The following is a 21,928-nucleotide window of genomic DNA, read 5'->3' as shown; positions in this document are numbered from 1 at the left end:
TCCCAAATAATTTCAGAATTTAAATATTTAAACTATACTGCTCATATTGACATTTACCATGAACCATTAAATACTCTTTCACGTTATATTTTGTATCTCAATGGCTGTGTAGCTGGCAACTGAAAGGATTATGAACTTGTTTAACTAGGCAAGTCAGTTAACATTTTTCTTTACAATGACAGCCTTCTTTCAATTCATTAGATTGTGCAAAACAAACATGCCTGACAGTCCAGACCGATATTTACGACCAAATAAATCACCAAAGTGTTGTCATAGACAGTTAATAGAACACTGGAATCTAATCACATTGACTGTTATAGGTCCCGTGTGGCTCGGTTGGTAGATCATGGTGTTTGCAACGCCAGGGTTGTGGGTTCGATTCCCACGGGGGACCAGTATGGAAGAAAAAAAATGTATGAAACATATGCATTCACTACTGTAAGTCGCTCTGGTTAAGAGCGTCTGCTAAATGACTAAAATGTTAAAAAAAAATGTTAAGGTATTACCTTCCAGATTCTCATTGATTATATTGGGAAATCCATTTAACATACTTCTGAATAATTATTTTGCACACAAGAGTTTATGGGCCCCCAATATAAAACGTTTCCACCTGCCAAGTGCTGAGCGATAGTGGCTCCTAATTAACCCCAGGAGGCGTTTATGTACCACGGACTCAGAGGGATACTTGGGAAATTATCAAAATGTATCATCTGGATAGCGCATTAAATATTATATTTAGTCAGATATGTTGTAAACTACTTTTAGAAAGACTGGCTCAAGAGTGCTCCTTTAACTACTTAAAATATGGATGTTGAGGTTAAAAGTCAAGCCACTGAGGCTCATCTTGTTGCAAACATCTCAGGAAAGATAAGTCTCCTGTGGTACTCTGTTCCACTGAAAGGGAGAAAGACATTCACAATTTATGCATTGTATTTATTTATTAACACATACTGTATCAATGTGTCCATTTTAAAAAGGACTAAGTATCAAATATGTTCTCTTCTGCATTCAACTGAACACAAAAGGCACATTTCTATACATTCACTAAGGCTCCATTTTAGGAAACACATTGGTTTCCATAAGGCAAACAATATCTAAAGGAATGGTAACGAGTATATTTCCAGCATATTAACAATTTATTTTTCTGTTTTTCCTCACAGTACAAAGTTGCAATGTTTTAGCATCTGGTTTGCAATTAGAATTCATATTTTACAACCTAGAAACAAGAGGGTGTGAAAAAAGGCAAAAGAAAATGCTATAAACTCATTTTTATAATGTGTAATTTAGCAAATTGTTTCCTGGTATATTAAGATAAATTGGAGTTCGGGCAAGAACCGTTCTAGTTGTATTATGGTATGGAATGTTGCCATCGCGTCAACCATACATTGTTTGAGAAAATGTGCAAAGCACAGGTTTACCATATCTGACAAGCAGAACTGATTGAATAAGTAACGTCGATGAAAGTTGTTTTGCACATTTATGTAACTAACAAAATAAAGAGAATAAGTCCAGATAAATAAATGCATACATGATAACCACACATTTCATTATCTTTGCCAGCTTGTACCTGCCAAACAGGTTCCTTAATAAAGTTACTGGGCACCTTAAACTCTTTGCATTTTGCAGACAATGCATGGAACCCTTCCACTCAAAGAACTTCAGTGATGCTACAGCTGAGCTGTCTCCCTTCGAACACTGATCAGCTATTGCTTATAGACAGCACAATTAGCAAGGCCTCTCTTGCGCCAACTCTGCAAAGGAGTGAGCAGGTTCGACCACCGACAAGTGCCTTTTTGCACTCCAAACTTACACAACTCTCAAGAAGGGAGCAAAGGAAGGCGCTATTTATCCCTCTTAATTCAGAAACCACAGCCCATTCAACTCTCAGTCTAGGCAGACATATGGCAGAATGTTCAGTTTGCTCTCATCCCCATGTGGTTCTAAGGATATGCACTCTGTCCAATCATACCAGTTGTCCTTGGTGTCATGGCACCCGTTCACCCCAGGCCAGTGCTCTTTGTGTATTCTGTCGAGGTCCTCGTTTATGACCTCTCGGCTCACCCCTGGTAAGTCCATGTCAGGGATATTTGGTACCAGCACGTGTGTTTTTCTGGACTCTTTGATATGATGTTCCATGTACTCATTCATGAAAAAGTGTGCCCCCGAGGTTTGAGCCCCAGACGATGTGAGCACATTGCTTTGACGGTTAAGGTAGGACTGGATAATTTCGTTCCTTGACAGCTCTTTCCAGTTGGTCTGTTGGAATGGACTGGGAGTAACAGGGGGATTCTGTACATATTGATTCTGCTTGAGCAGTTCTGTCCGAGGAGGTTCTGGCATGACGGGCACCACTGCCTCCCATTCTGGGTAAGACTCTTTGTGGGTCCAGGATTTGATCTGCCCTGTTACAGGGTCAAACGTAAGTCTACGGTCTTTTAATCTACATGGTTTCGTGCTCTCTTCCGTGGGCTGCCCACACAAGTTCACTGTGTAGTCTCTGGACCTGTATTTGTTCCTCCTCTTTCTCGCTGTGCTAGTGGCAGCACCATTGCCCTCCGCCTTCACCTTGCTGCGTGACGTGGCTTTTGAGTTGTGCAGAGAGTCAGGTCTCATGGTACTGTGCTGAAGGCGTTGGTTCACGTCTGCCGGTCCGTCCTGATGAAGGGCGGACTCTGCAGACGGAGGCCCAACAGTGAGGGAACCCTGGATACATGAGGTTAAAGGCTGTGGAGAAGGCCCCAGTCCTGAGCTGTCCATAACCCTGGGGCTCTGAGCAGGGCTCAGTAAAGTTGTTTCTTTGGGCGCAGACAGTTTAACAACCGCATCCTGTTTCGTTCTTCTGGGACTATACGAGTTGCTGTGGGGGCTTTTGGGCTGATGCGGCCCCCTTCCTGAGGCAACCAGGTCCATTTTGGCTTGCTGTTGCAACACTGCCGTTTTGAGCAATGCGGAAGTGCTAGGAGGTTTGGCAAGTCCCGGTGAGCTAGGGTGAGGTTTGACGGCGTTGATGGGAATTTTGTTGAGTCTGTCGTTGTCAAGATGATCAGCACCATCCTTGTCTGATTTTGGATGTGAATGAGCATCAAATGTGTCCATAAAAGCCTTGGGACTGGCCCCAATTCCATTTATTGGCAGCTGTGAGTTTCGTGTTCTTTCATTGGCTGTTTTTTTAGAGATTTTCGCTGGTAGGTGCTGTCCATCCCTCTGCTCCCCTTTGCGTTTTCGGTTGCCCGACTTCTCCGCTTTTGGGGAATAACAGTTGTTGAAGTCATTTCTACTCTTGAGCTCCGAAACCGTTTTATCCGAAGGCGGGATGGCAGCTGGAGTGGAGACATCCGTCCGGCAGGGGTTGTTACCACTGTTGGCAGCGCCTGGCGGCCCTCTATGGCCCTTGGACTGTGCCTCACTCTGCCCAGGCTCAATCAGCTTCTGCCAGGTGCGCAGGAGCTTCTTTGCACGCTTGACAAGATCCTCATCCTTTGTCTTTTTCCTTACGTCGTTGATCAGCTTGCCAAGGCGGGTTTCCTTGAAAAAGAACAGGAAGTTTTTTTTTTTTTTAGTACAACACCCTCGTGGCAACATATTTCCAAGAGCTGACATATGCACATTTGTCCCCAGCATTACCTACCTCAAGTGCTTCTTTGGTGATGGGATATTTCTCCAAATAGGAAATTACATCCATTACAGCCACCATGTTGCAGATCTGCTGGAAAGTAAACAACAAATCATGTTAAAACTATGAAAGTAAGAGACAGGAAATGGTAAGAGAAACTCAATGTATAATGACAGATGAGTGTATACAACAATTAAATCAAATCAGGTAGGGTCCAAGTTGTAGAATATGAACTTCAATTATGCCACTTCTGTGTTGCGGAGAAAACAAAGGCTCTATGAGCATGAATTCTCTTCACTTCGAACAAGAAATTCAAATTGGATTAAAAAACCCACACTGACAGTCAGTCAGTGGCTTAAATGAATAGGCCTAACGGTTCAACGGTTCATACCACTTACTGACCAATGGGTACCACCGGTATAAAAATAAATAACGTGTTCACCAACAAGTCATGTCTGTCGGCAGCGGGACGCATACCTTTAGCCAATTTATTTATATAATGAGCCTCTTTGGATAGCTTCTTGGTAGTTCCCCTTTCCTTGACAATTTGTTTAGCTTTAAATGACATACCCTGGGTCAGACAGATTACCAGGACGTGTACTCCGAGCAATGCGCTGACCAACTGGCAAGTGTCTTCACTGACATTTTCAACCTCTCCCTGTCTGAGTCTGTAATACCAACATGTTTCAAGCAGACCACCATAGTGTTCTTGGGCACAGGGACTAAGGTAACCTGCCTAAATGACTGCCGACCCGTAGCACTCACGTCTGTAGCCATGAAATGCTATGAAAGGCTGGTCATGGCTCACATCACCACCATTATCCCAGAAACCCTAGACCCACTCTAATTTGCATACCACACCAACAGATCCACATACGATGCAATCTCTATTGCACTCCACACTGCCCTTTCCCACCTGGACAAAAGGAACACTTATGTGAGAATGCTATTCATTGACTACAGCTCAGCGTTCAACACCATAGTGCCCTCAAAACTCATCACTAGGGTTGCAAAGGGTCCGGGAAATTTCCGTAAATTTTCAGGAAGTTAAAGCTGGGAATTTTGCTTAAATTCATCAAAACAAGTTACCATATAACAGTGAACCTTTTTTGTGGGATACACATAAGTCAATTCTAGGTCTTGTGGCATATTTTGGTTAAACTATCCCCAATTCAATGGAACTGCAACCCTCTGCATGCACAGTGCATTCTTCCACCACATGTACAGCTGATTCAAGATCATGCACATTAATAAGATGCTATTGAGATCACACTGCTACACTGTCTGAGCCAAGGACTACATGCTTTCTGGTAAGTTTTGATTGCAATACTAGGTGGGGTGAATATATTATATGACATACATTATTTTTTGTTAACTAGTAAATAGTAGTCTACAGCAAAGTGTGTTTAAATAATTTCTAACTTGTTAACAATTTCTGCTAGCTAGTTTTTGCTACCTTGTGGGTTTTAGCTTGCTTGAGCCTGCTAACTGAGGAGTGTTAATTCACCTGTTTCCATACACAATTAATTTGAAAAAATGTCTTACAAAGGACTTGTTTAATCTAACTGCTTAACTATTTATCTGTACATGGAATTGTATATGTTTAGTTTTTTAAACAATTTTTTTCTAATCGTTACAGGAAAATGCTACGGGCACTTTGATGTGTGGAGACATTTCATTGCAGCTAATGTAGAAGGAAAAGCTGTGTAAATTTGCAAATACTGTGCCAAATCATAGGTGAAAAATGCAACAAAGATGCAGAATCATCTGGCCAAGTGCATATAGTTCCCTCAGCGCTCACAACAAGCAACCTCTGACAAAAGTCCCTCTACTTCTATTCAAGGTGAAAATGACGAATCAGACACCTTATCGACAGCAAGGGCTTGTGGTCCTCCTGGAATCAGAAGTTTTTTGATTCAATGGAGGAACATAGTCAGAGAAATGCTGATGAATGTCCTGCTTTAGCTGTGTATGCAACTGGTTCACCTCTGATTCTCACAGGCAATGTGTATTGGAAGAGATTTCTGAATGTTCTTCACCCAGCATATACCCCTCCAATCAGACATGCTTTATCTACTAATTTGCTGAATGCAGAGTTCAACAAAGTTCAAGTGAAGGTAAAGCAAATCGTAGAGAAAGCAGACTATTGCAATCATCTCTGATGGGTGGTCGAATGTTCGTGGGCAAGGAATAATTACATCATCTCCATCCCTCAATCAGTATTCTACAAGAGCACACACAAGGGACAACAGATACACCGGTCTCTACATTGCAGATGAGCTGAAGGCAGTCATCAATGACCATAGAAGGAATTTGCACTGGTGACAGACAATGCTGCGAACATGAAGGCTGCTTGGTCTGAAGGGGAGGAGTCCTAACCTCACATCACACCCATTGGCTGTGCTGCTCATGCACTGAATCTGCTCCTAAAGGACATCATGGCACTGAAAACAATGGATACACTCTACAAGAGAGCCAAGGAAATTGTTAGGTATGTGAAGGGTTATCAAGTTAAAGCAGCAATTTACCTCACCAAGCAAAGTGAGCAGAATAAGAGCACCACATTGAAGCTGCCCAGCAACACCCGTTGGGGTGGTGTCGTCATCATGTTGATAATCTCCTGGAGGGGAAGGAGTCTCTCCAAGAAATGGCCATATCACAGTCTGCCGATATGGACATTCCCATCAAGAGGATCCTCCTGGATTATGTATTTTAGGAGAGAGTGGTAAGCAGCCTGAAACCTATAGCAGTAGCCATTGCACGGATTGAGGGAGACAATGCCATCCTGTCTGATGTTCAGACTCTGCTTGCAGATGTAAGAGAAGAAATCCGTACTGCCCTGCCCACTTCACTGTTGCTCCAAGCAGAGGAAACTGCAGTTCTGAAATACATCAAAAAGCGTGAATACTTCTGCCTGAAGCCATACACGCCGCAGCATACATGTTGGAGCCCAAGTATGCTGGCAAAAAAGCATCCTGTCTGGTGCAGAGGCCATCACTACTGTGTCTCGCCACCCTGGCCTGGATGAGGGCAAGGTTCTTGGCAGTCTGGCGAAGTACACTTCCAAGCAAGGGCTTTGGGACGGTGATGCAATATGGCAGTCGTGCCAACATATCTCATCAGCCACCTGGTGGAAGGGACTTTGTGGATCTGAGGCTCTTTCCCCTGTTGCCTCCATCCTCCAAATCCCACCAACAGCTGCCACAGAATGCAACTGGTCCTTGTTTGGGAACACACACACACACACACCAAAGCATGCAACAGGCTGACCAATACAAGGGTTGAAAAATTGGTGGCCATCCAGGCAAATTTGAGGCTTTTTGAGGCTGACAATGCGCCATCCGCAACAAGGTTGGAAAGTGACAGTGAAGATGAGGCCTCAGTCTGATGTTCAAGAGGTGGACATTGAGGAGGTCCAGGGAGAAGACATGGAAGCCTGAGAGGAAGACAACCACAGCTTTAGTTTCTAGACTAATTTTACAGATGCATGTTGAAAACGTTTTTGGGAGATGCGATGGATCATTGGGGATCATTCAATAGTCCCTTTTGTTGTTCAGTGAAATCATCCCATGTGAAGAGTCAAGTCAATTAAAGTTCAATTTGTAACTAAATCGTTTTTTTTTTTTTTTTCCTATTGGAAGGATTTAATCATTTGCAATTATGTCTACTTATAAGGTAAAAGGTCTGTTTGTCTCCATATGATATGGTAAATATATCCAAGGCAAAAAACATCTATATTTAAATGGTATTAATATTAATTTGCATATATTTACGTTAATTCCCATATATTCCCACGGAAAGTTTCCACCTCTGAATATTCCCCTAAATGTGTAACCCTGCTCATCACTAAACTAAGGACCCTGGGACTAAACACCTCCCTCTGCAACTGGATCCTGGACTTCCTGACGGGCCACCCCAGGTGGTAAGGGTAGGTAACAACACATCCGTCACGCTGATCCTCAACACGGGGGCCTCTCAGGGGTGCATGCTCAGTCCCCTCCTGTATTCCCTGTTCACCCACGACTGCAACACCATCATTAAGTTTGCAGACGACAACAGTGGTAGGCCTGATCACCGACAACAATGAGACAGCCTATAGGGAGGTGGTCAGAGATGTGACCATGTGGTAGAAGGACAACAACCTCTCCCTCAACATGATCAAGACAAAGGAGATTGTGGACTACAGGAAAAGGAGGACCGAGCACCACCCCATTCTCATCGACGGGGCTGAGAGCTTTAAATTCCTTGGCGTCCACATCAACAACAAACTAACACGGACCAAGCACACCAAGACAGTCGTGAAGAGGGCACGACAAAACCTATTCCCCCTCAGGTGACTGACAAGATTTGGCATGGGCCCTCAGATCCTCAAAAGGTTTTACAGCTGCACCATCAAGAGCATCCTGACGGGTTGCATCACTGCCTGGTATGACAACTGTTGAGCCTCCGACCCCAAGGCACTATAGAGGGTAGTGCGTACGGCCCAGTAGATCACTGGGGCCAAGCTTCCTGCCATCCAGGACCTCTATACCAGGCGGTGTCAGAGAAACGCCCTAAAAATTGTCAAAGACTTCAGCCACCCTAGTTATAGACTGTTCTCTCTGCTACCGCACGGCAAGTGGTACCGGAGCACCAAGTCTAGGTCCAAGAGGATTCTTAACAGCTTCTACCCCCAACCCATAAGACTCCTGAACAGCTAATCAAATGGCTACCCAGACTATTTGCATTGCTACTGATCCCCCCGTGCTGCCCCCCACCGCTGCTTCTCTGTTATTATCTATGCATAGCCACTTTAATAACTCTACATACATGTACATAATTACCTCAATACCAGTGCCCGCACACATTGACTCTGTACTGGTACCCCCTGTATATAACCCCGCTATTGTTATTTACCGCTGCTCTTTAATTATTTGTTTTTCTTATCTCTTACTTTTTTTTATTTTTATAGGTATTTTCTTAAAGCTGCATTGTTGGTTAAGGGCTTGTAAGTAAGCATTTCACTAAGGTCTACACTGGTTGTATTCGGCTCATGTGACAAATAAAATGTGATTTATTTAAAAAAGGTATGTATCAATTTAACCTTTTTTGCTGATATGAAAGATTATGTCCTTATGCTTCCAATACCATACTGCAAGTGATGCGTGTTAATGTTCAGACCGAGTGTTGGGGCTCTTGAAAAACTCCCCTGTAGAGAAGACACATTTGTCCAATGACGTGTAATGTAATGGAACAGAGTCGTGATCAAGGGCTAAGTATGCCTATGATGACAAGTACAGACTGTAGGCTACAGAGAGTACACCTTGACCAACAGACTTGGAGGAAAGCAATCTTTCTTGTACTGTGTTGTCACTTCAAGAGTTTAACAACACGTTTGGTTGCCTCAGCCATTTAATTCAAGAGAACTTTGTTAATCACATATCATGATAGTCTGTGAGCCTTTGTGACAGATGGCCTCATGTTAGCAACCAGTAGCCACAGCAGCCATTATGGAATGGCACGTCACATTGAATAACAAAAGAGCTGATTGGCTGACACTGCCAATCCAAAATGGCGGTGTGTCTTCTGCTACCTAACACGATGGACGAAAATGACAGTTCTCTGATAACTTCAAAACTGGCAGGCGTTCAATCTTCTCAGTGGTACAGTTGGGATAATGGCCCAATTCGGAGTCCAACGCATTTCTCATCCCTAAATTGAGGTATGTTTTCTGAGCCATATCTCGCGGCAGCTCCGTGTTAATCTACACAGGAAGCCTGTCCGACCCTAGTAGTGCAGATACAAGCAAGTGGCTCGGATCTGCTGGCTACCAATTTCCAAAACACTGCTGACCTTGGAGGTGGGTTTAGAGTAGTAAGATCATACTTTCAGTTAACCTGCTAGCTAGCTACAATGCTTGGGCCTTGCTAAAGTAACGGCAAAGTTGAACTCTGGTTTAGTTAGCTACAACAGTCGCTACGCAACAGTATAACTAGCTAATAAAAAAAGTATAACTAGCTAATTTGCTAAGGTTAAGTTTAAAATGTCAACTTTAGCTAGCTAAAGTTGGTACAGAAGTTAGCTGAATAACAGGCAGGTAGCCAGCCAACTAACTTATGATTACGAGAACTACGTTAACATGCTTGGGCTCAGTCCGGACTCCAATGTGTTTATGTACGTTAGCTAACTACTACTAGAGTAATTATTGTTAACTAGCTAAGTTCCTAGTATTGACTTTATCTAACAAGCTCTTAGATTTAGTTAGTTTACTAGCAGGCTTCCAGCTAGATAACATTAGATAGCTACCTACCGCGTCGTTAGTTATCACTGCACTGGTTTAGATAACGACGTTAGCTAAGACAAGTTAGTTAGCTAGCTAATGTTCGCTGTCGATGTTTGTCATAAGATTTCACAGTAGGGGATCAATTGCAATAGTGTGGACAGAGAGAGACACTTCAAATACGTGGAAACATTACTAACTCACATTGTTTTGGCCATCGATGGCCTGCATCAGCCGGTCTCTCATCTGCTGCGGAGTTGCCGTGGCCGCTGTCATTGCATGGCAGTGGTGCGGATCAGTTGACGGGGGAGGAATCCTCCTTAGACACGAGTGGGTGACTTGCAGACACTCACAGGCCTTTCGGGAGATGTGCTAGTAAATAAAGACCCATATTTTATGGAGCTTTATTTGTCATTGAAGGTGTATTTCGCAATGAATACGTATCTCCAGATAGAGGATCTTCCGAATACTCGTGCCCGACTGCCTCTTTGGCAGCAGCCAACGCTGTGGCCTTTCTCAACATCGGTTTCTCTGCTGCTCAAACCACTGAGCTATTGGGGAAAACCGCTCTCCTGGTGCATCGTGGGAAATGTAACACAGATACGTCGTACGTTGTTGTCGACTGAATTTATCTGATATTCTTTGTGTGAACCTCCAGTTAAATTACTGGGTTATCCTATATTACAATATGGATGTGTAACCAAACGCTGTATCTGAAACGTTAGATTTGTCTTAATTCAATACATTTAGCAGGAACAATGAAGCCCAACACGTACATTCTAATACATTTGAAAGCTGTACTGTGTAGCCTATATATGCTTATTAATTTAATTGATGAATCAAGACTTGATACACAACTATTTTATGATTTTGTTTAACATGTTTATACAGATGAGTGAGTGTGTGTCAAACAATGCACAATGTGATTGAGTGCAGGAACCAAATAAGGTTGAGAACCACTAAATCAGATGACACACTACTCAAATCCTAAATCAGGAAAGGAAAATATGAAAAGGGTATGGATGAAAACACCAAGTGCATTTTAGAGTAAAGTTTTATTATACAAAACTAGATCATAGACAAAAGTATGCAACAAAGCAATGATACAATTAAGTCTGAATGCTCATTAACATCAGGAGGCCTATGTAAGACAAACATCAAACATGTCAAATGGTTGTGGATTTAAATATTTTCTCATTCTATTCACAAGTTTTAGAAGAAAAGGAGGACTATAGATAACAGGACAGCAATAGGGCTGGGAATTGCCAGGGACCTCATGATACAATATTATCACGATACTTGGATGCCGATATAATATGTATTGCGATTCGATACTGTGATTTTATTGCGATTAGATGTTCCAAACATATTGCTAACCATATATCCGCTGCAGTGGGACGAGAGAGCCATGAGAACCAGTTTAGGTCAGTCAGGGAAATAAAAGGGCTGAAAAACCAATTGGCTCCCTATTTCTGAAAGCTATGAAGATAAAATACAGTAGTTTTGGTGCAGGTACAACTAACTAGCGCAAAAATATTGCGATATTGCACATAATGGACGCAGGTCACAGGATCCGACACGAATCTCAACTCAAAAAAGTTTTTTTTATTTTGCAGGGGCCCCCAATCCAAAAACGAAGTTGATCACTATCCAAATAATCTGTAAATGTAATAGACATGGGCAATTAATACACAATACATTACAGTCAATACCTTGTGAGGCACAGAAGCATATCAGTATGACAATAGTAGTAGATTAGACTCTACAAGATGGCAGCTACTTACAGAATCATGCAAAACATCATGAATATATTCCATAAGGCAATGAAAATCCGGAAGTAGCGTAGACTCAGGAGGAACTCTCTGATGTTGTCACCTAAAACAAATAGGCCATGGTGTCATTTCAGGATTATAGAGACCTTCATTGTGTGTTCATGCACCACCATGTAATACAGCGTACCAATAAGTGCTTCAGCCTGACTCAAAGGCTCAGAGGACGGGGTAAAAACGATGCAGAAACATCAGCCATAGCCTGCAGCCCATGTTCTTTCAAAATAGATGATCTATCCCAATGCATACCTTTTGAGTGTCCTTACTTTCATTTTCATGAATAGTCACTCTGAAGTTTTCTGAGGTGAGGTTTTTTAATGCACCACAATGCATCACACACCTGTAGTTGGTCCACGAGGTTCATCTCCAAATTGTCCTTGTGACTCCTTTCTCTTCCTGTAATAGAGAACAGTGTTGATTGTCTTGTGTTGATGAGCTAGTAAAATAATATGAGGTCCAGCATTATTGTCTGTTTAGTGTTACCAGGCACAACTAGCACAATGTCTTCAGCGCAAGACAAAAATTGTATCATACTCACAGTTTGAAGTTTAACACAGCACCAGCGTTCATGAGTAAGGTCCTAAAAAGGATGACATAGAAATAGTTGGAAATGATCACTTTTAATACAGCACATGACAGCACAGAACTCCAACTTTGGCATTAAGCAAGTCAGGTACGTGTAAACGAGGATAGCTGGTAGTTATGTCTAAACTGGGCTACTGTAGTTTGCTAACTTTAGTGAGCTGGCAAAGAAGGTGCTTGCTATCCTTGCTCAGCCACACATAGGCTTTGCTGCTAAATTAGCAGTGTTGGGAAAGGTACTCTGAAAATATAGCTAACGAAGCTACCAATTACTTAACACTGGAAGAAGTTAAGCTACACTAAAGCTACCCCTAAGAAAAATATAGTTTACCTAAATAAAGTTACTTAGGAAAAAAATACTTTCACAAACTACTTGGTGAAAAAATATATCTAAATCTAAAATGTCAGACTGCAAATTGCAAGACAGATCACTCTGTAGTCAGATGTTAACAGGATGTGTGATTTTTGCCTATTAAACACAAAAAGTGAGAATTAGACACACAAAAAGTGTTTCAAATGAGAATTAGGCAGGTCTGATGCCGAAAAATAAAGGAAATTCTTGCCTACTTCACCCATATTTTATTTGTGCAAAAAAAGGATAGTGTAAAGTTCCAGTAGTTACACCACTACATGGCAAAAAAAAGTAATTACTGAAAACAGTACCGACATTTGAATTTAGTTCAACTACCATCAAGCTACTGCAAAAATGTATTAGTCAGTTGTACAACTGAATGCATTCAACTGAAATGTGTCTTCCACATTTAACCCAACCCCTCTGAATCAGAGAGGTGCGGGAGCTGCCTTAATCGACATCCACGTCTTCGGCGCCCGGGGAACAGTGAGTTAACTGCCTTGCTCAGGGGCAGAACGACAGATTTTTACCTTGTCAGCTCGGGGATTCGATTGGTTACTGGCCCAAAGCTCTAACCACTAGGCTACCTGCCGCCCCTATTAATTACTATACTGAACAAAAATACAAATGTAACATGCAACAATTTCAAAGATTTTACTGAGTTACAGCTTATATCGGAAATCAGTCAATTGAAATAAATTAATTAGGCCCTAATCTATGGATTTTACATGACTGGGAATACAGTTATGCATCTGTTGGTCACTGATACCTTAAAAAACAAGGTAGGGTCGTGGATCAGAAAACTAGTCAGTATCTGGTGTGACCACCATTTGCCTCATGCAGCGTGACACATCTCCTTCGCATAGAGTTGATCAGGCTGTTGATTGTGGCCTGTGGAATGTTGTCACACTCCTCTTTAATGGCTGTGTGAAGTTGCTGGATATTGGCAGGAACTGTCGTACACATCGATCCAGAGCATCCCAAACATGCTCAATGGGTGACATGTCTGGTGAGTATGCAGACCATGGAAGGACTGGGACATTTTCAGCTTCCAGGACTTGTGTACAGGTTCTTGTGACATAGGGCAGTGCATTATCATGCAGAAACACGAGGTGATGGCGGCAGATGAGTGGCACAACAATGGGCCTCAGGATCTCGTCACGGTATCTCTGTACATTCAAATTGCCATCGATAAAATGCTATTGTGTTCGTTGTCTGTCGCTTATGCCTGCCCATACCATAAACCCACCGCCACCATGGGGCACTCTGTTCACAACTTTGACATCAGGTAAACCGCTCGCCCACACGATGCCATACACGTGGTCTGCAGTTGTGAGGCCGGTTGGACGTACTGCCAAATACTCTAAAACAACGTTGGAGGCAGCTTATGGTAGAGAAATTAACATTCAATTATCTGGCAACAGTTCTGGTGGACATTCCTGCAGTCAGCATGCCAATTGCACGCTTCCTCAAAATTTGAGACATCTGTGGCATTGTGTTGTGTAACAAAACTGCACATTTTAGAGTGGCCTTTTATTGTCCCCAGCACAAGGTGCACCTGTGTAATGATCATGCAGTTTACTCAGATTCTTGATATGCCACACCTGTCAGGTTGATGGATTATTTTGGCAAAAGAGAAATGCTCACCAACAGATGTAAAATATTTGTGCACAACATTTGAGAGAAATAATATTTTTGTGCTTATGGGCAGTTTCTGGGATTTTATTTCAGCTCATGAAACATGGGACCAACACTTTATAGATGTTGCGTTTTATACTTGTGTTCAGTATAGTTGAACTACATGTAGTTCATTACTCCCCGACACTGTAATTTACATTAGCTAGCTTGCTAACAACAACAATCAAACTACACACTGGCTGGTTGAAACAAAAGGCCACTATTATCACATTCCTCGTTGTTAAAATATAATTAATCTCTTTATTACGTAGTTGTTTTCTTTGGTTTCATAATAAAAAGTCCAGCATTACCCGAATATCAAGAGATCCCCGATCATTTTGTCCACATCACTGGCGCTATACTTCCGCGAAAATCGTAAAAAATTGTCGAATGGCTGAAGTGTTATCCTGGTGCGTATTCAATACGCCGATTCGGTTGCAAAACGTTTCTTAAACGGAAGAAAATGGGGCGGGACCTAGCTGAATTGATCCAATAGAAACTCTAGTTTTAGTTGTTAATTCTTCCGTTTTGCAACTGGATGGTCTAATGATTACACCCATGGAATATGTTCAGTAGAGAGAACGTTTTGAAAGGGGTAGGCAGCCACATGGAAATATAATCAACCCACGTAGGGGGTAATACATGGAAACAATCAGCTTTGGACATAGGCCCATAGACTCCTATTTTATATTCAGCACTATTTTGACAGCATTTTGACTTCTAGTCTAATCAATTATGAAATTCTGTTTTTCTAGCCACCGGGGAAGCCCGTGCGCAATGTGTAGGCCTACACTAGCTATCGCACCGCTTCTCACAATAAACACATTCCGCAGCATATTCACGGAAAAGACATTGGGACCACATAATCTGCAGAGCTATATATTCTTTCTACAACTACATCTCATAGGTTTGGCTTGGTCAAATGTACTACAACGCGAACACACGATTCCAGCCACCCCATAGGCTTATGGAGGCATATGATGAATAAAATTAGGCTTCAGACCCTTCATTTATCATCATTAGGCTAGTTTGTTAAACAAATACAATCCTAAATGACCGAGGTTACATGAATAGAATACATAATAAACCTATTCTACCTGATTTACTGCAAATGTCTTTATTGTAGGCTACCAGAAGCAGGTGCCAGGTGGAATTGACTATCTCAATACAAATATTATTATTAATCTGTAATAGTTTTTATTAGCCTGTCAATATACGATTCTGCACTGATTTTTCACATCAGGTTCTAATGCCAATACAATTAGGCTACGTAACCCACGATTTAGGCCTATAGAGAAACGTGTTATCGTAAAATAAACCGTAAACCTGTATAGTGACATGCGCATCGTGTAATCTCTTTCTCTCTCTTTCTTTCTCTCTCTCTCTCTGCCTCTGTGTTATTTGCAGAGCACTATGGCAAATCGTCAATATCTTTCTTAGGCCAGCTATCGTTCAAAGATTAGATTAAATAATGTATATAGCTGCATATCTGATCAAAATTGGGGACCCAAAAATAAAAGCCTATCTGTCATTTTTCAACAGTAGCGACGAATTACATGGGGAGCTGACAAATAAAACAAACTGGAATAGAAAAAACGCTCGGCCGAGAACAAATTATAAGGCTGTGCAGATGAGGTATATTAATAGGAAGGCTTGAGTGTCACAGTCTTTTTACTCGTGAAGACGTGGAGCTTCGTGGCGAGTCGCCGGACAACTGACATTCTAGTTACGCAGTGATCATAAAATACATGCGGTAGTGTTATAAATCTTAAATCATGGACGTGTTGGAAGTCCTCAATTTGGGCGATGTTGCCCAAACTTTCTCAAAAATGGGAATGTTTCCAGTTTTTGATCTTGCTTATTACATCGTGTCCATACTCTACCTCAAGTATGAACCAGGTTAGTGGTATTTTTACTCCTATACATTCATGTTAAAAGATTAAATCAATAGTTGTAATGGATTTATAATTGTGAGGTTGAGTAGCCTATAATTAGGTAGGATATTGGAAATAATGCAGGTCAACGTTGAATAGGTTATAACCTAAGCTATATGGGTTGTCAATAGATTCATGTACCAATACAAACATTAATCTGTCAATTTATACATAGGCCTACTATGGAAATCATAGTAAACTTTTGATAATTTGAAAGGAATTTTAATTTGTCCTGTGAATAACATTTGCTGGAGCAGCAGCTTGGCCTACTTTGAGAGAAGAATTAAGAAACCCTTACAGAAGTTAGATTTAATCCAGTTTTCTTTAATACCTCACATTTCCCAACATTTAACCGTTTAAACAGAAAGGGTCTCCTGTATGAAATCTGAAGAGACCCGTTGCATACCAAAGCTTTGGCCCCCATGCAATAAATAGAATTTCCTTAAATAGATGTCAGTGGGCTGGCTACACACTACAGAAAGTCTCCTCTGCTTCGGAGTAGGATTGTTCACAGCCCATTTGTAATGGTGTTTATAAGACCTCATTGACATTGTATTAATCAAAGGTGAAGTTTACAATACTCCAGAATATTTTCAGCCAAGCCTCTTAGAGACCAAAAATATGTCCAAAAGCACTTATGTTGGCCTCGAAATGAACATGTCTAATACAATCCAAGCACTGTTCTACCCTTCTGGATATCCCTTGTTCACACAAATACACTGAATGAAGAAATTGCATTTGTTCATTGTGGAATACATTTTAAATTACTTCAATATTTTATTATTTACTCATTGACACATTTTCGTGTTACAAGTAAATGATAGTGGTCTATAAAACCTGGTATCAAAATACTCTCATTCCCTACCTTGCCTTTTTGGCCAAATGTTAGTAAAATCTTAGTAAAGACAGGTGGAAAGTTTTTTTCTCTCCAGTAATGGTTCAAAGAAGCCTCATGAGCTCCTAGACCTATGTAAACCAATCTCTGAGTCACATGTTACCAGTGGTTCCCTGGTTCCTCATGAATGAGTTTGGAGGCTGGGGTGTTAAGGGTCAAGGTTTATGTCGGGCCTGCCAGTTGCGTTGTGAGGCAGGAAAGCAATAGAGCAGCGTGTATTTTTAGGGTGCATTTCTTTGGATCAGTTTTCTGTCAAACAGCAGGCAAACCGCTCCTACACCCAGAATCACACCTGTTATTTTAGATCTTGACAGTTCTGGTGCCCAATAGGGGGAGACACGTTACTCCACAATGTTACAACGATCCATAGATGTTTAAAACACCTCATTATAGTAGATGTGGCTTTTTAAAATGACTTTGGTTGTAGTGAAAGACTTGATTTCTCTTTCCTCGTCCCAGTAACACAAATGAGTAGAGTTAATTCGTAATTGAGTAATGGATGAGTAAAAGGATTCAGAGACTTTCTCGTGTGGTGTGTACTGTAACGTTGCCCTTGAGTAACTCACTCAATGGTGGGAGGGACATGAGTGGATCATTACTATAATAGTGTACTGCTGGTATACATTTGATGTGGGGATGAGAGCTAAGGAAGAACCAACCAAAACATAATAGTACGCACGCACGCACACACGGTAACACTTTATAATAACTTTGATGAATAAGCATTATTAAACAATTGATAAACTATTAATAAATGTGTAGTTCATGGTTTACTAACCTCCAAGTTTATGTGTGTCTGTAAGTTGTTGTTCGTATGTGTATGTTTGTATCTGTGGGGATTTTATTTGTGAAAAAAAATGGAACATTGTATATTATTAAAATATATATTTTTTTTACTAACGTCCAGAAACATTTATAAGCATTATAAGCATATAATTTATTACATTTCAAATTATTTACAAAGCATTTTTAATGGGTTATTTATGAATATTACTATAACGTGTAACCAATCTGACTTCATGTGGAGAATATATTTAAATCCTGATTCTTCTGCAGGGTCAGTAGAGGTGGCTCGCAAGAGCCCTGTGGCCTCTTGGCTCTGTGCTATGCTCTACTGCTTTGGGAGCTACATCTTAGCAGACGTTTTGCTCGGCGGTTGCCCCCTGGACTATTTTCAATACAACAGCCACATCCTCCTAGCCTCCGCTATTTGGTAAGATCCTTTAAATGGTTAATGTGCTTATCTACATACATTCTTTTTTTTCAATTTTTTTTTTTTAGAAAGTGCAAAACCTGTGTCTGTATATGCCTAGGATTGTTGAAATTGGCCAAATTGAATTTGGTGTAACATTGATAGTAATTATTTCAAAATTATTTAGAAATGTTGTTGTCAAGTAAAAACAACTGCCACAACATTATTAAAATGTACTCTTTTGTTTCTCTCTCGTTCACTAAAATGTAACAACAGGTACCTCGTCTTTTTCTGCCCTCTTAACCTGTTCTACAAATGTGTGGCTTTCCTGCCTGTAAAGCTGGTGCTGGTAGCCTTAAAGGAGGTTGTCCGCACTCGTAAAATCGCCGCTGGTGTGCACCATGCCCATCATGCCTACCATAACGGCTTCCTCATCATGGTCATCATCGGCTACGTCAAAGGTTTGGGTCTCCCTGCACTCCCCCCCCCCCCCCCCCCCCCCCCCCATAGCTACTGTTGCAACATGAAGGACTTTCCTTGTGTGTGTCCATTTTGTAAAGAAGCGAGATACAGACCTTTGTCCTAATTATTTCTACTTTCTATTTATATCCTCCCAGGGTCAGGAGTGGCTCTCATTTCCAATTTTGAGCAACTGCTGCGTGGTGTGTGGAGGCCCGAGACCAATGAAATCCTCAACATGTCATTGTGAGTTGATTTTCCTCACGACTTTGGTTGATGTCAGCCATCTACATTTGTTGCTGCCTCCCCAAGCAGGAGAAGATTTTCAAAAAATGTCTGGTTGTTAGAAACCTAAGCTGTTTAAAATAATCCGATATTGATATTTACACCCACAACTTCTGAAGGTATCAGGTAGTTACACAACTGTATTTGAAGGCAATCGAATGCATTTACTGATTCTCTAGGTATCTTTAAGAGATCATACATGTGTAAATTGGGCTGAACTATCCATTTTAAAGCTGACAAATGTATAACAATGGATATTTTCTATCAAGAGAAATGTTGTGACTTTGTCTGATCTTCATAAAAATTTCCCTCTCCAGCCCTACTAAAGCCAGTCTGTATGGAGCCATTCTGTTTACACTTCAGGAGGCACACTTGCTTCCCGTGTCCAAGAGCACCCTCATCTGTCTTTTCACTGTGTTCATGGCTACTACAAAGGTAGGTCCTGGAGTCCATACTAGAGAGTGTGCATCATGCGTTTATACAGGGTTTGGGGCAAATATGCTTTAACTCAAGAAATTGTGCAAATTAATTAACACAAATCCTTATGGAAAATAGTCAATCTCCAGTTCATATTCTGAACAGATTTTTAAATGGAATTGATCTCGACCCTACTGCTGTACTACATACCTCTCCCTTCCTATTGTTTGCTATTAGTATCAGCAATTAAACAAACTTGATAGTGAGCCTACTCTATAGCAATTTAGTTGTCTCAACTAGAAATGGCACAAACTAAGTAAATATTTTCACACTTATGATTTCTATTTCACTCAGGTGATTTTGACCGCCCGCCACTCTCATGGGTCTCCCTTCGTCCTCATCGAGTCTTGGGTGTGCCACTTGCTCTTTGGCTCCCCTCTTGGAGGGGGTGAGGAGGAGCACCATGCTGCCCCTGCCCCTGTCGCCCCTGTCTCACCAGTCAAAACCAAGGAGGAGTTTGGCGAAGGCACCCGCAAGAGGAAGTCCAAGAAAGCAGAGTAGCACGCAAACTACTACACCAGTGAAGGGGAAACCCCCCCCCCCCCCCCATCCACAAAACGCATCTGATCTCCCCTCATGGTCCAGCCTTCTGTTTAGACATGATGGAGTCTCCCATTCCTTGCTGGGGAAAGGTGCAGTTTGATGTTTACCAAATGAGGCCCTTTCTATTGAAGGAAATGGTGCTTTCTATGTCATATCACACTGTATGGGGATTCTGTAAATAGCTCACCAAAGTCTCAGACTTAAATCATCGTCCCAGCCAGTACATATCTACTTATTTATTTATTTATTTTTCTTCTGTGAACATCTCTGCTACTGTATGCAACAGCATGTGGTGAACAGTGTACTGCAAGTTACTTGATTGTTGTAGGATGGCCTTTGTTTCAAGTGCTTCTGCTGTTAGCTATTAATGTTTTTGGTTTAAACCCAGTCAGACCTATTTCAGTAATGTAAAGAAATTGGATCAAAAGCACAATCTGACCCTAGATCAGACGATCAGACAACAGAATCAATCAGACAATAATATAATGTGAATAATACATGGCTGCTTTTTACAAAGAAAACTAGTGAAAGTAATGTCCTTTATTAATAAAGGCAGGTCAAAATTGTTACGTGGTGAGAGTTTTTGATTCAGTTGTTTACTATGATATTGGGATATGTTGTTAATGGTTACCGTAAACAAAATAATGTATGAGGCTGCTGGGCATTCATACAGAAATGTGCAATATAAAATTACAATTCATTTTGGTTACAAAAGAGAGGGTCACAATACCAGACAGAGCTAAATAGTATGAGGGCAAACTGCCACTGTACCCACATACAACACCTGAAATGACTCCCTGAGAAAATAAAGGTTAATAACATAAATACATTTTTTAACAAGTAACCTTTTAAAAGACACAACAGATGAAGATATTTAAGGAGAAAGTTAAATGTCTTGATATACTTTTCCATAAAGAAGTTGAACTTACTCAAAAGTGCAGTATCATTACAAAAGCATCTTCAGGGGTTGTCGTACTGAACTCAAAATAGTGTTGTAACCTGAAGCTACCTGTCACAGGGGTCGTGAAATGGAGACCAAGACGCAGCGTGGACAGTGCTCATTTTCAATACTTTAATGAAGACACTTGACAAAACAAAACGACCAACACAGTCCCGTCAGGTATACTTAGACTAAACGGAAAACAACTACCCACAACCCCAAAGGAAAAACAGGCTGCCTAAGTATGGCTTCCAATCAGAGACAACGAAAGACACCTGCCTCTGATTGGAAACCATACCCCAGCCGAACATGAAAACCAACACATAGAAATAGATAACTAGAACAAACCCACATAGAAACAGAAAACCCCCAAAACATACAAAACAAACCCCCCCTGCCACACGCTGACCATTCTACTATGGCAAATTACTTCTTTCACTGGTCAGGACGTGACAGTATTCCCCCCCCCCCCCCCCCCCCCCCCCCCCCGAAGGTGCAGACCCCGACTGCACACCAAACCAAAACCCCACAAAGACAACCCTAAACAAAAAGGGAGGGAAGGGAGGGTGGCCACCGTCCATGACGGCTCCTGTGCTACACCCAGACCCTCCGCCAATCCTCCAGCTACGGAGGTGGCTTTGGCTCCGGGCGTAGCCCCCGTTCTGCCCGCAGATCCCTCTGCTTCTGGATCCCTGACCTGTGGATCATTACCAGAGGTTCTGTGCTGCAGACCACCGCTGAAGGCTCTGGGCTACAGACCACCGCTGAAGGCTCTGGGCTGCAGACCACCGCTGACGGCTCTGGGTTGCAGACCACCACTGAAGGCTCTGGGCTGCAGACCACCGCTGAAGGCTCCGGACTGAGAGGCGTCGCCGGAGGCTCCGGACTGGG

At 41.8% G+C, this 21,928-nt stretch overlaps 3 protein-coding genes across 4 annotated transcripts; 1 reads left to right on the top strand and 2 right to left on the bottom strand.

The window, feature by feature from the left end:
- Positions 1-916: 916 nt before the first annotated feature.
- Positions 917-10,423, bottom strand: LOC115158109 (mediator of RNA polymerase II transcription subunit 26). Of its 2 annotated transcripts, none has more exons than XM_029706663.1 (3): positions 10,077-10,423; positions 3,629-3,706; positions 917-3,525 (listed from the first exon to the last, which is right to left on the bottom strand). In XM_029706663.1, exons 1-3 carry the CDS (start codon positions 10,146-10,148, stop codon positions 1,885-1,887), a joined length of 1,791 nt encoding a protein of 596 aa, XP_029562523.1. In that variant the 5' UTR covers positions 10,149-10,423; the 3' UTR covers positions 917-1,884. The 2 variants fall into 2 exon arrangements, with proteins under 2 accessions (XP_029562523.1, XP_029562524.1); XM_029706664.1 differs by having other exon boundaries at positions 3,629-3,703.
- Positions 10,424-10,908: 485 nt separating this feature from the next.
- Positions 10,909-14,830, bottom strand: LOC115158112 (small integral membrane protein 7). The gene is made up of 5 exons (XM_029706667.1): positions 14,624-14,830; positions 12,240-12,281; positions 12,042-12,097; positions 11,657-11,747; positions 10,909-11,531 (listed from the first exon to the last, which is right to left on the bottom strand). Exons 1-5 carry the CDS (start codon positions 14,647-14,649, stop codon positions 11,519-11,521), a joined length of 228 nt encoding a protein of 75 aa, XP_029562527.1. The 5' UTR covers positions 14,650-14,830; the 3' UTR covers positions 10,909-11,518.
- Positions 14,831-15,717: 887 nt separating this feature from the next.
- LOC115158111 (trimeric intracellular cation channel type A) lies at positions 15,718-20,663 on the top strand. Its single transcript, XM_029706666.1, has 6 exons — positions 15,718-16,211; positions 18,198-18,354; positions 18,610-18,794; positions 18,951-19,038; positions 19,395-19,512; positions 19,849-20,663. Exons 1-6 carry the CDS (start codon positions 16,088-16,090, stop codon positions 20,053-20,055), a joined length of 879 nt encoding a protein of 292 aa, XP_029562526.1. The 5' UTR covers positions 15,718-16,087; the 3' UTR covers positions 20,056-20,663.
- The last annotated feature ends 1,265 nt before the right edge of the window (positions 20,664-21,928 follow it).

The sequence above is a fragment of the Salmo trutta genome, chromosome 22, assembly GCF_901001165.1.
Source record: "Salmo trutta chromosome 22, fSalTru1.1, whole genome shotgun sequence".
NCBI classification, from domain to species: Eukaryota; Metazoa; Chordata; class Actinopteri; order Salmoniformes; family Salmonidae; genus Salmo; species Salmo trutta.
This window is presented reverse-complemented; position numbering and strand designations above follow the sequence as displayed.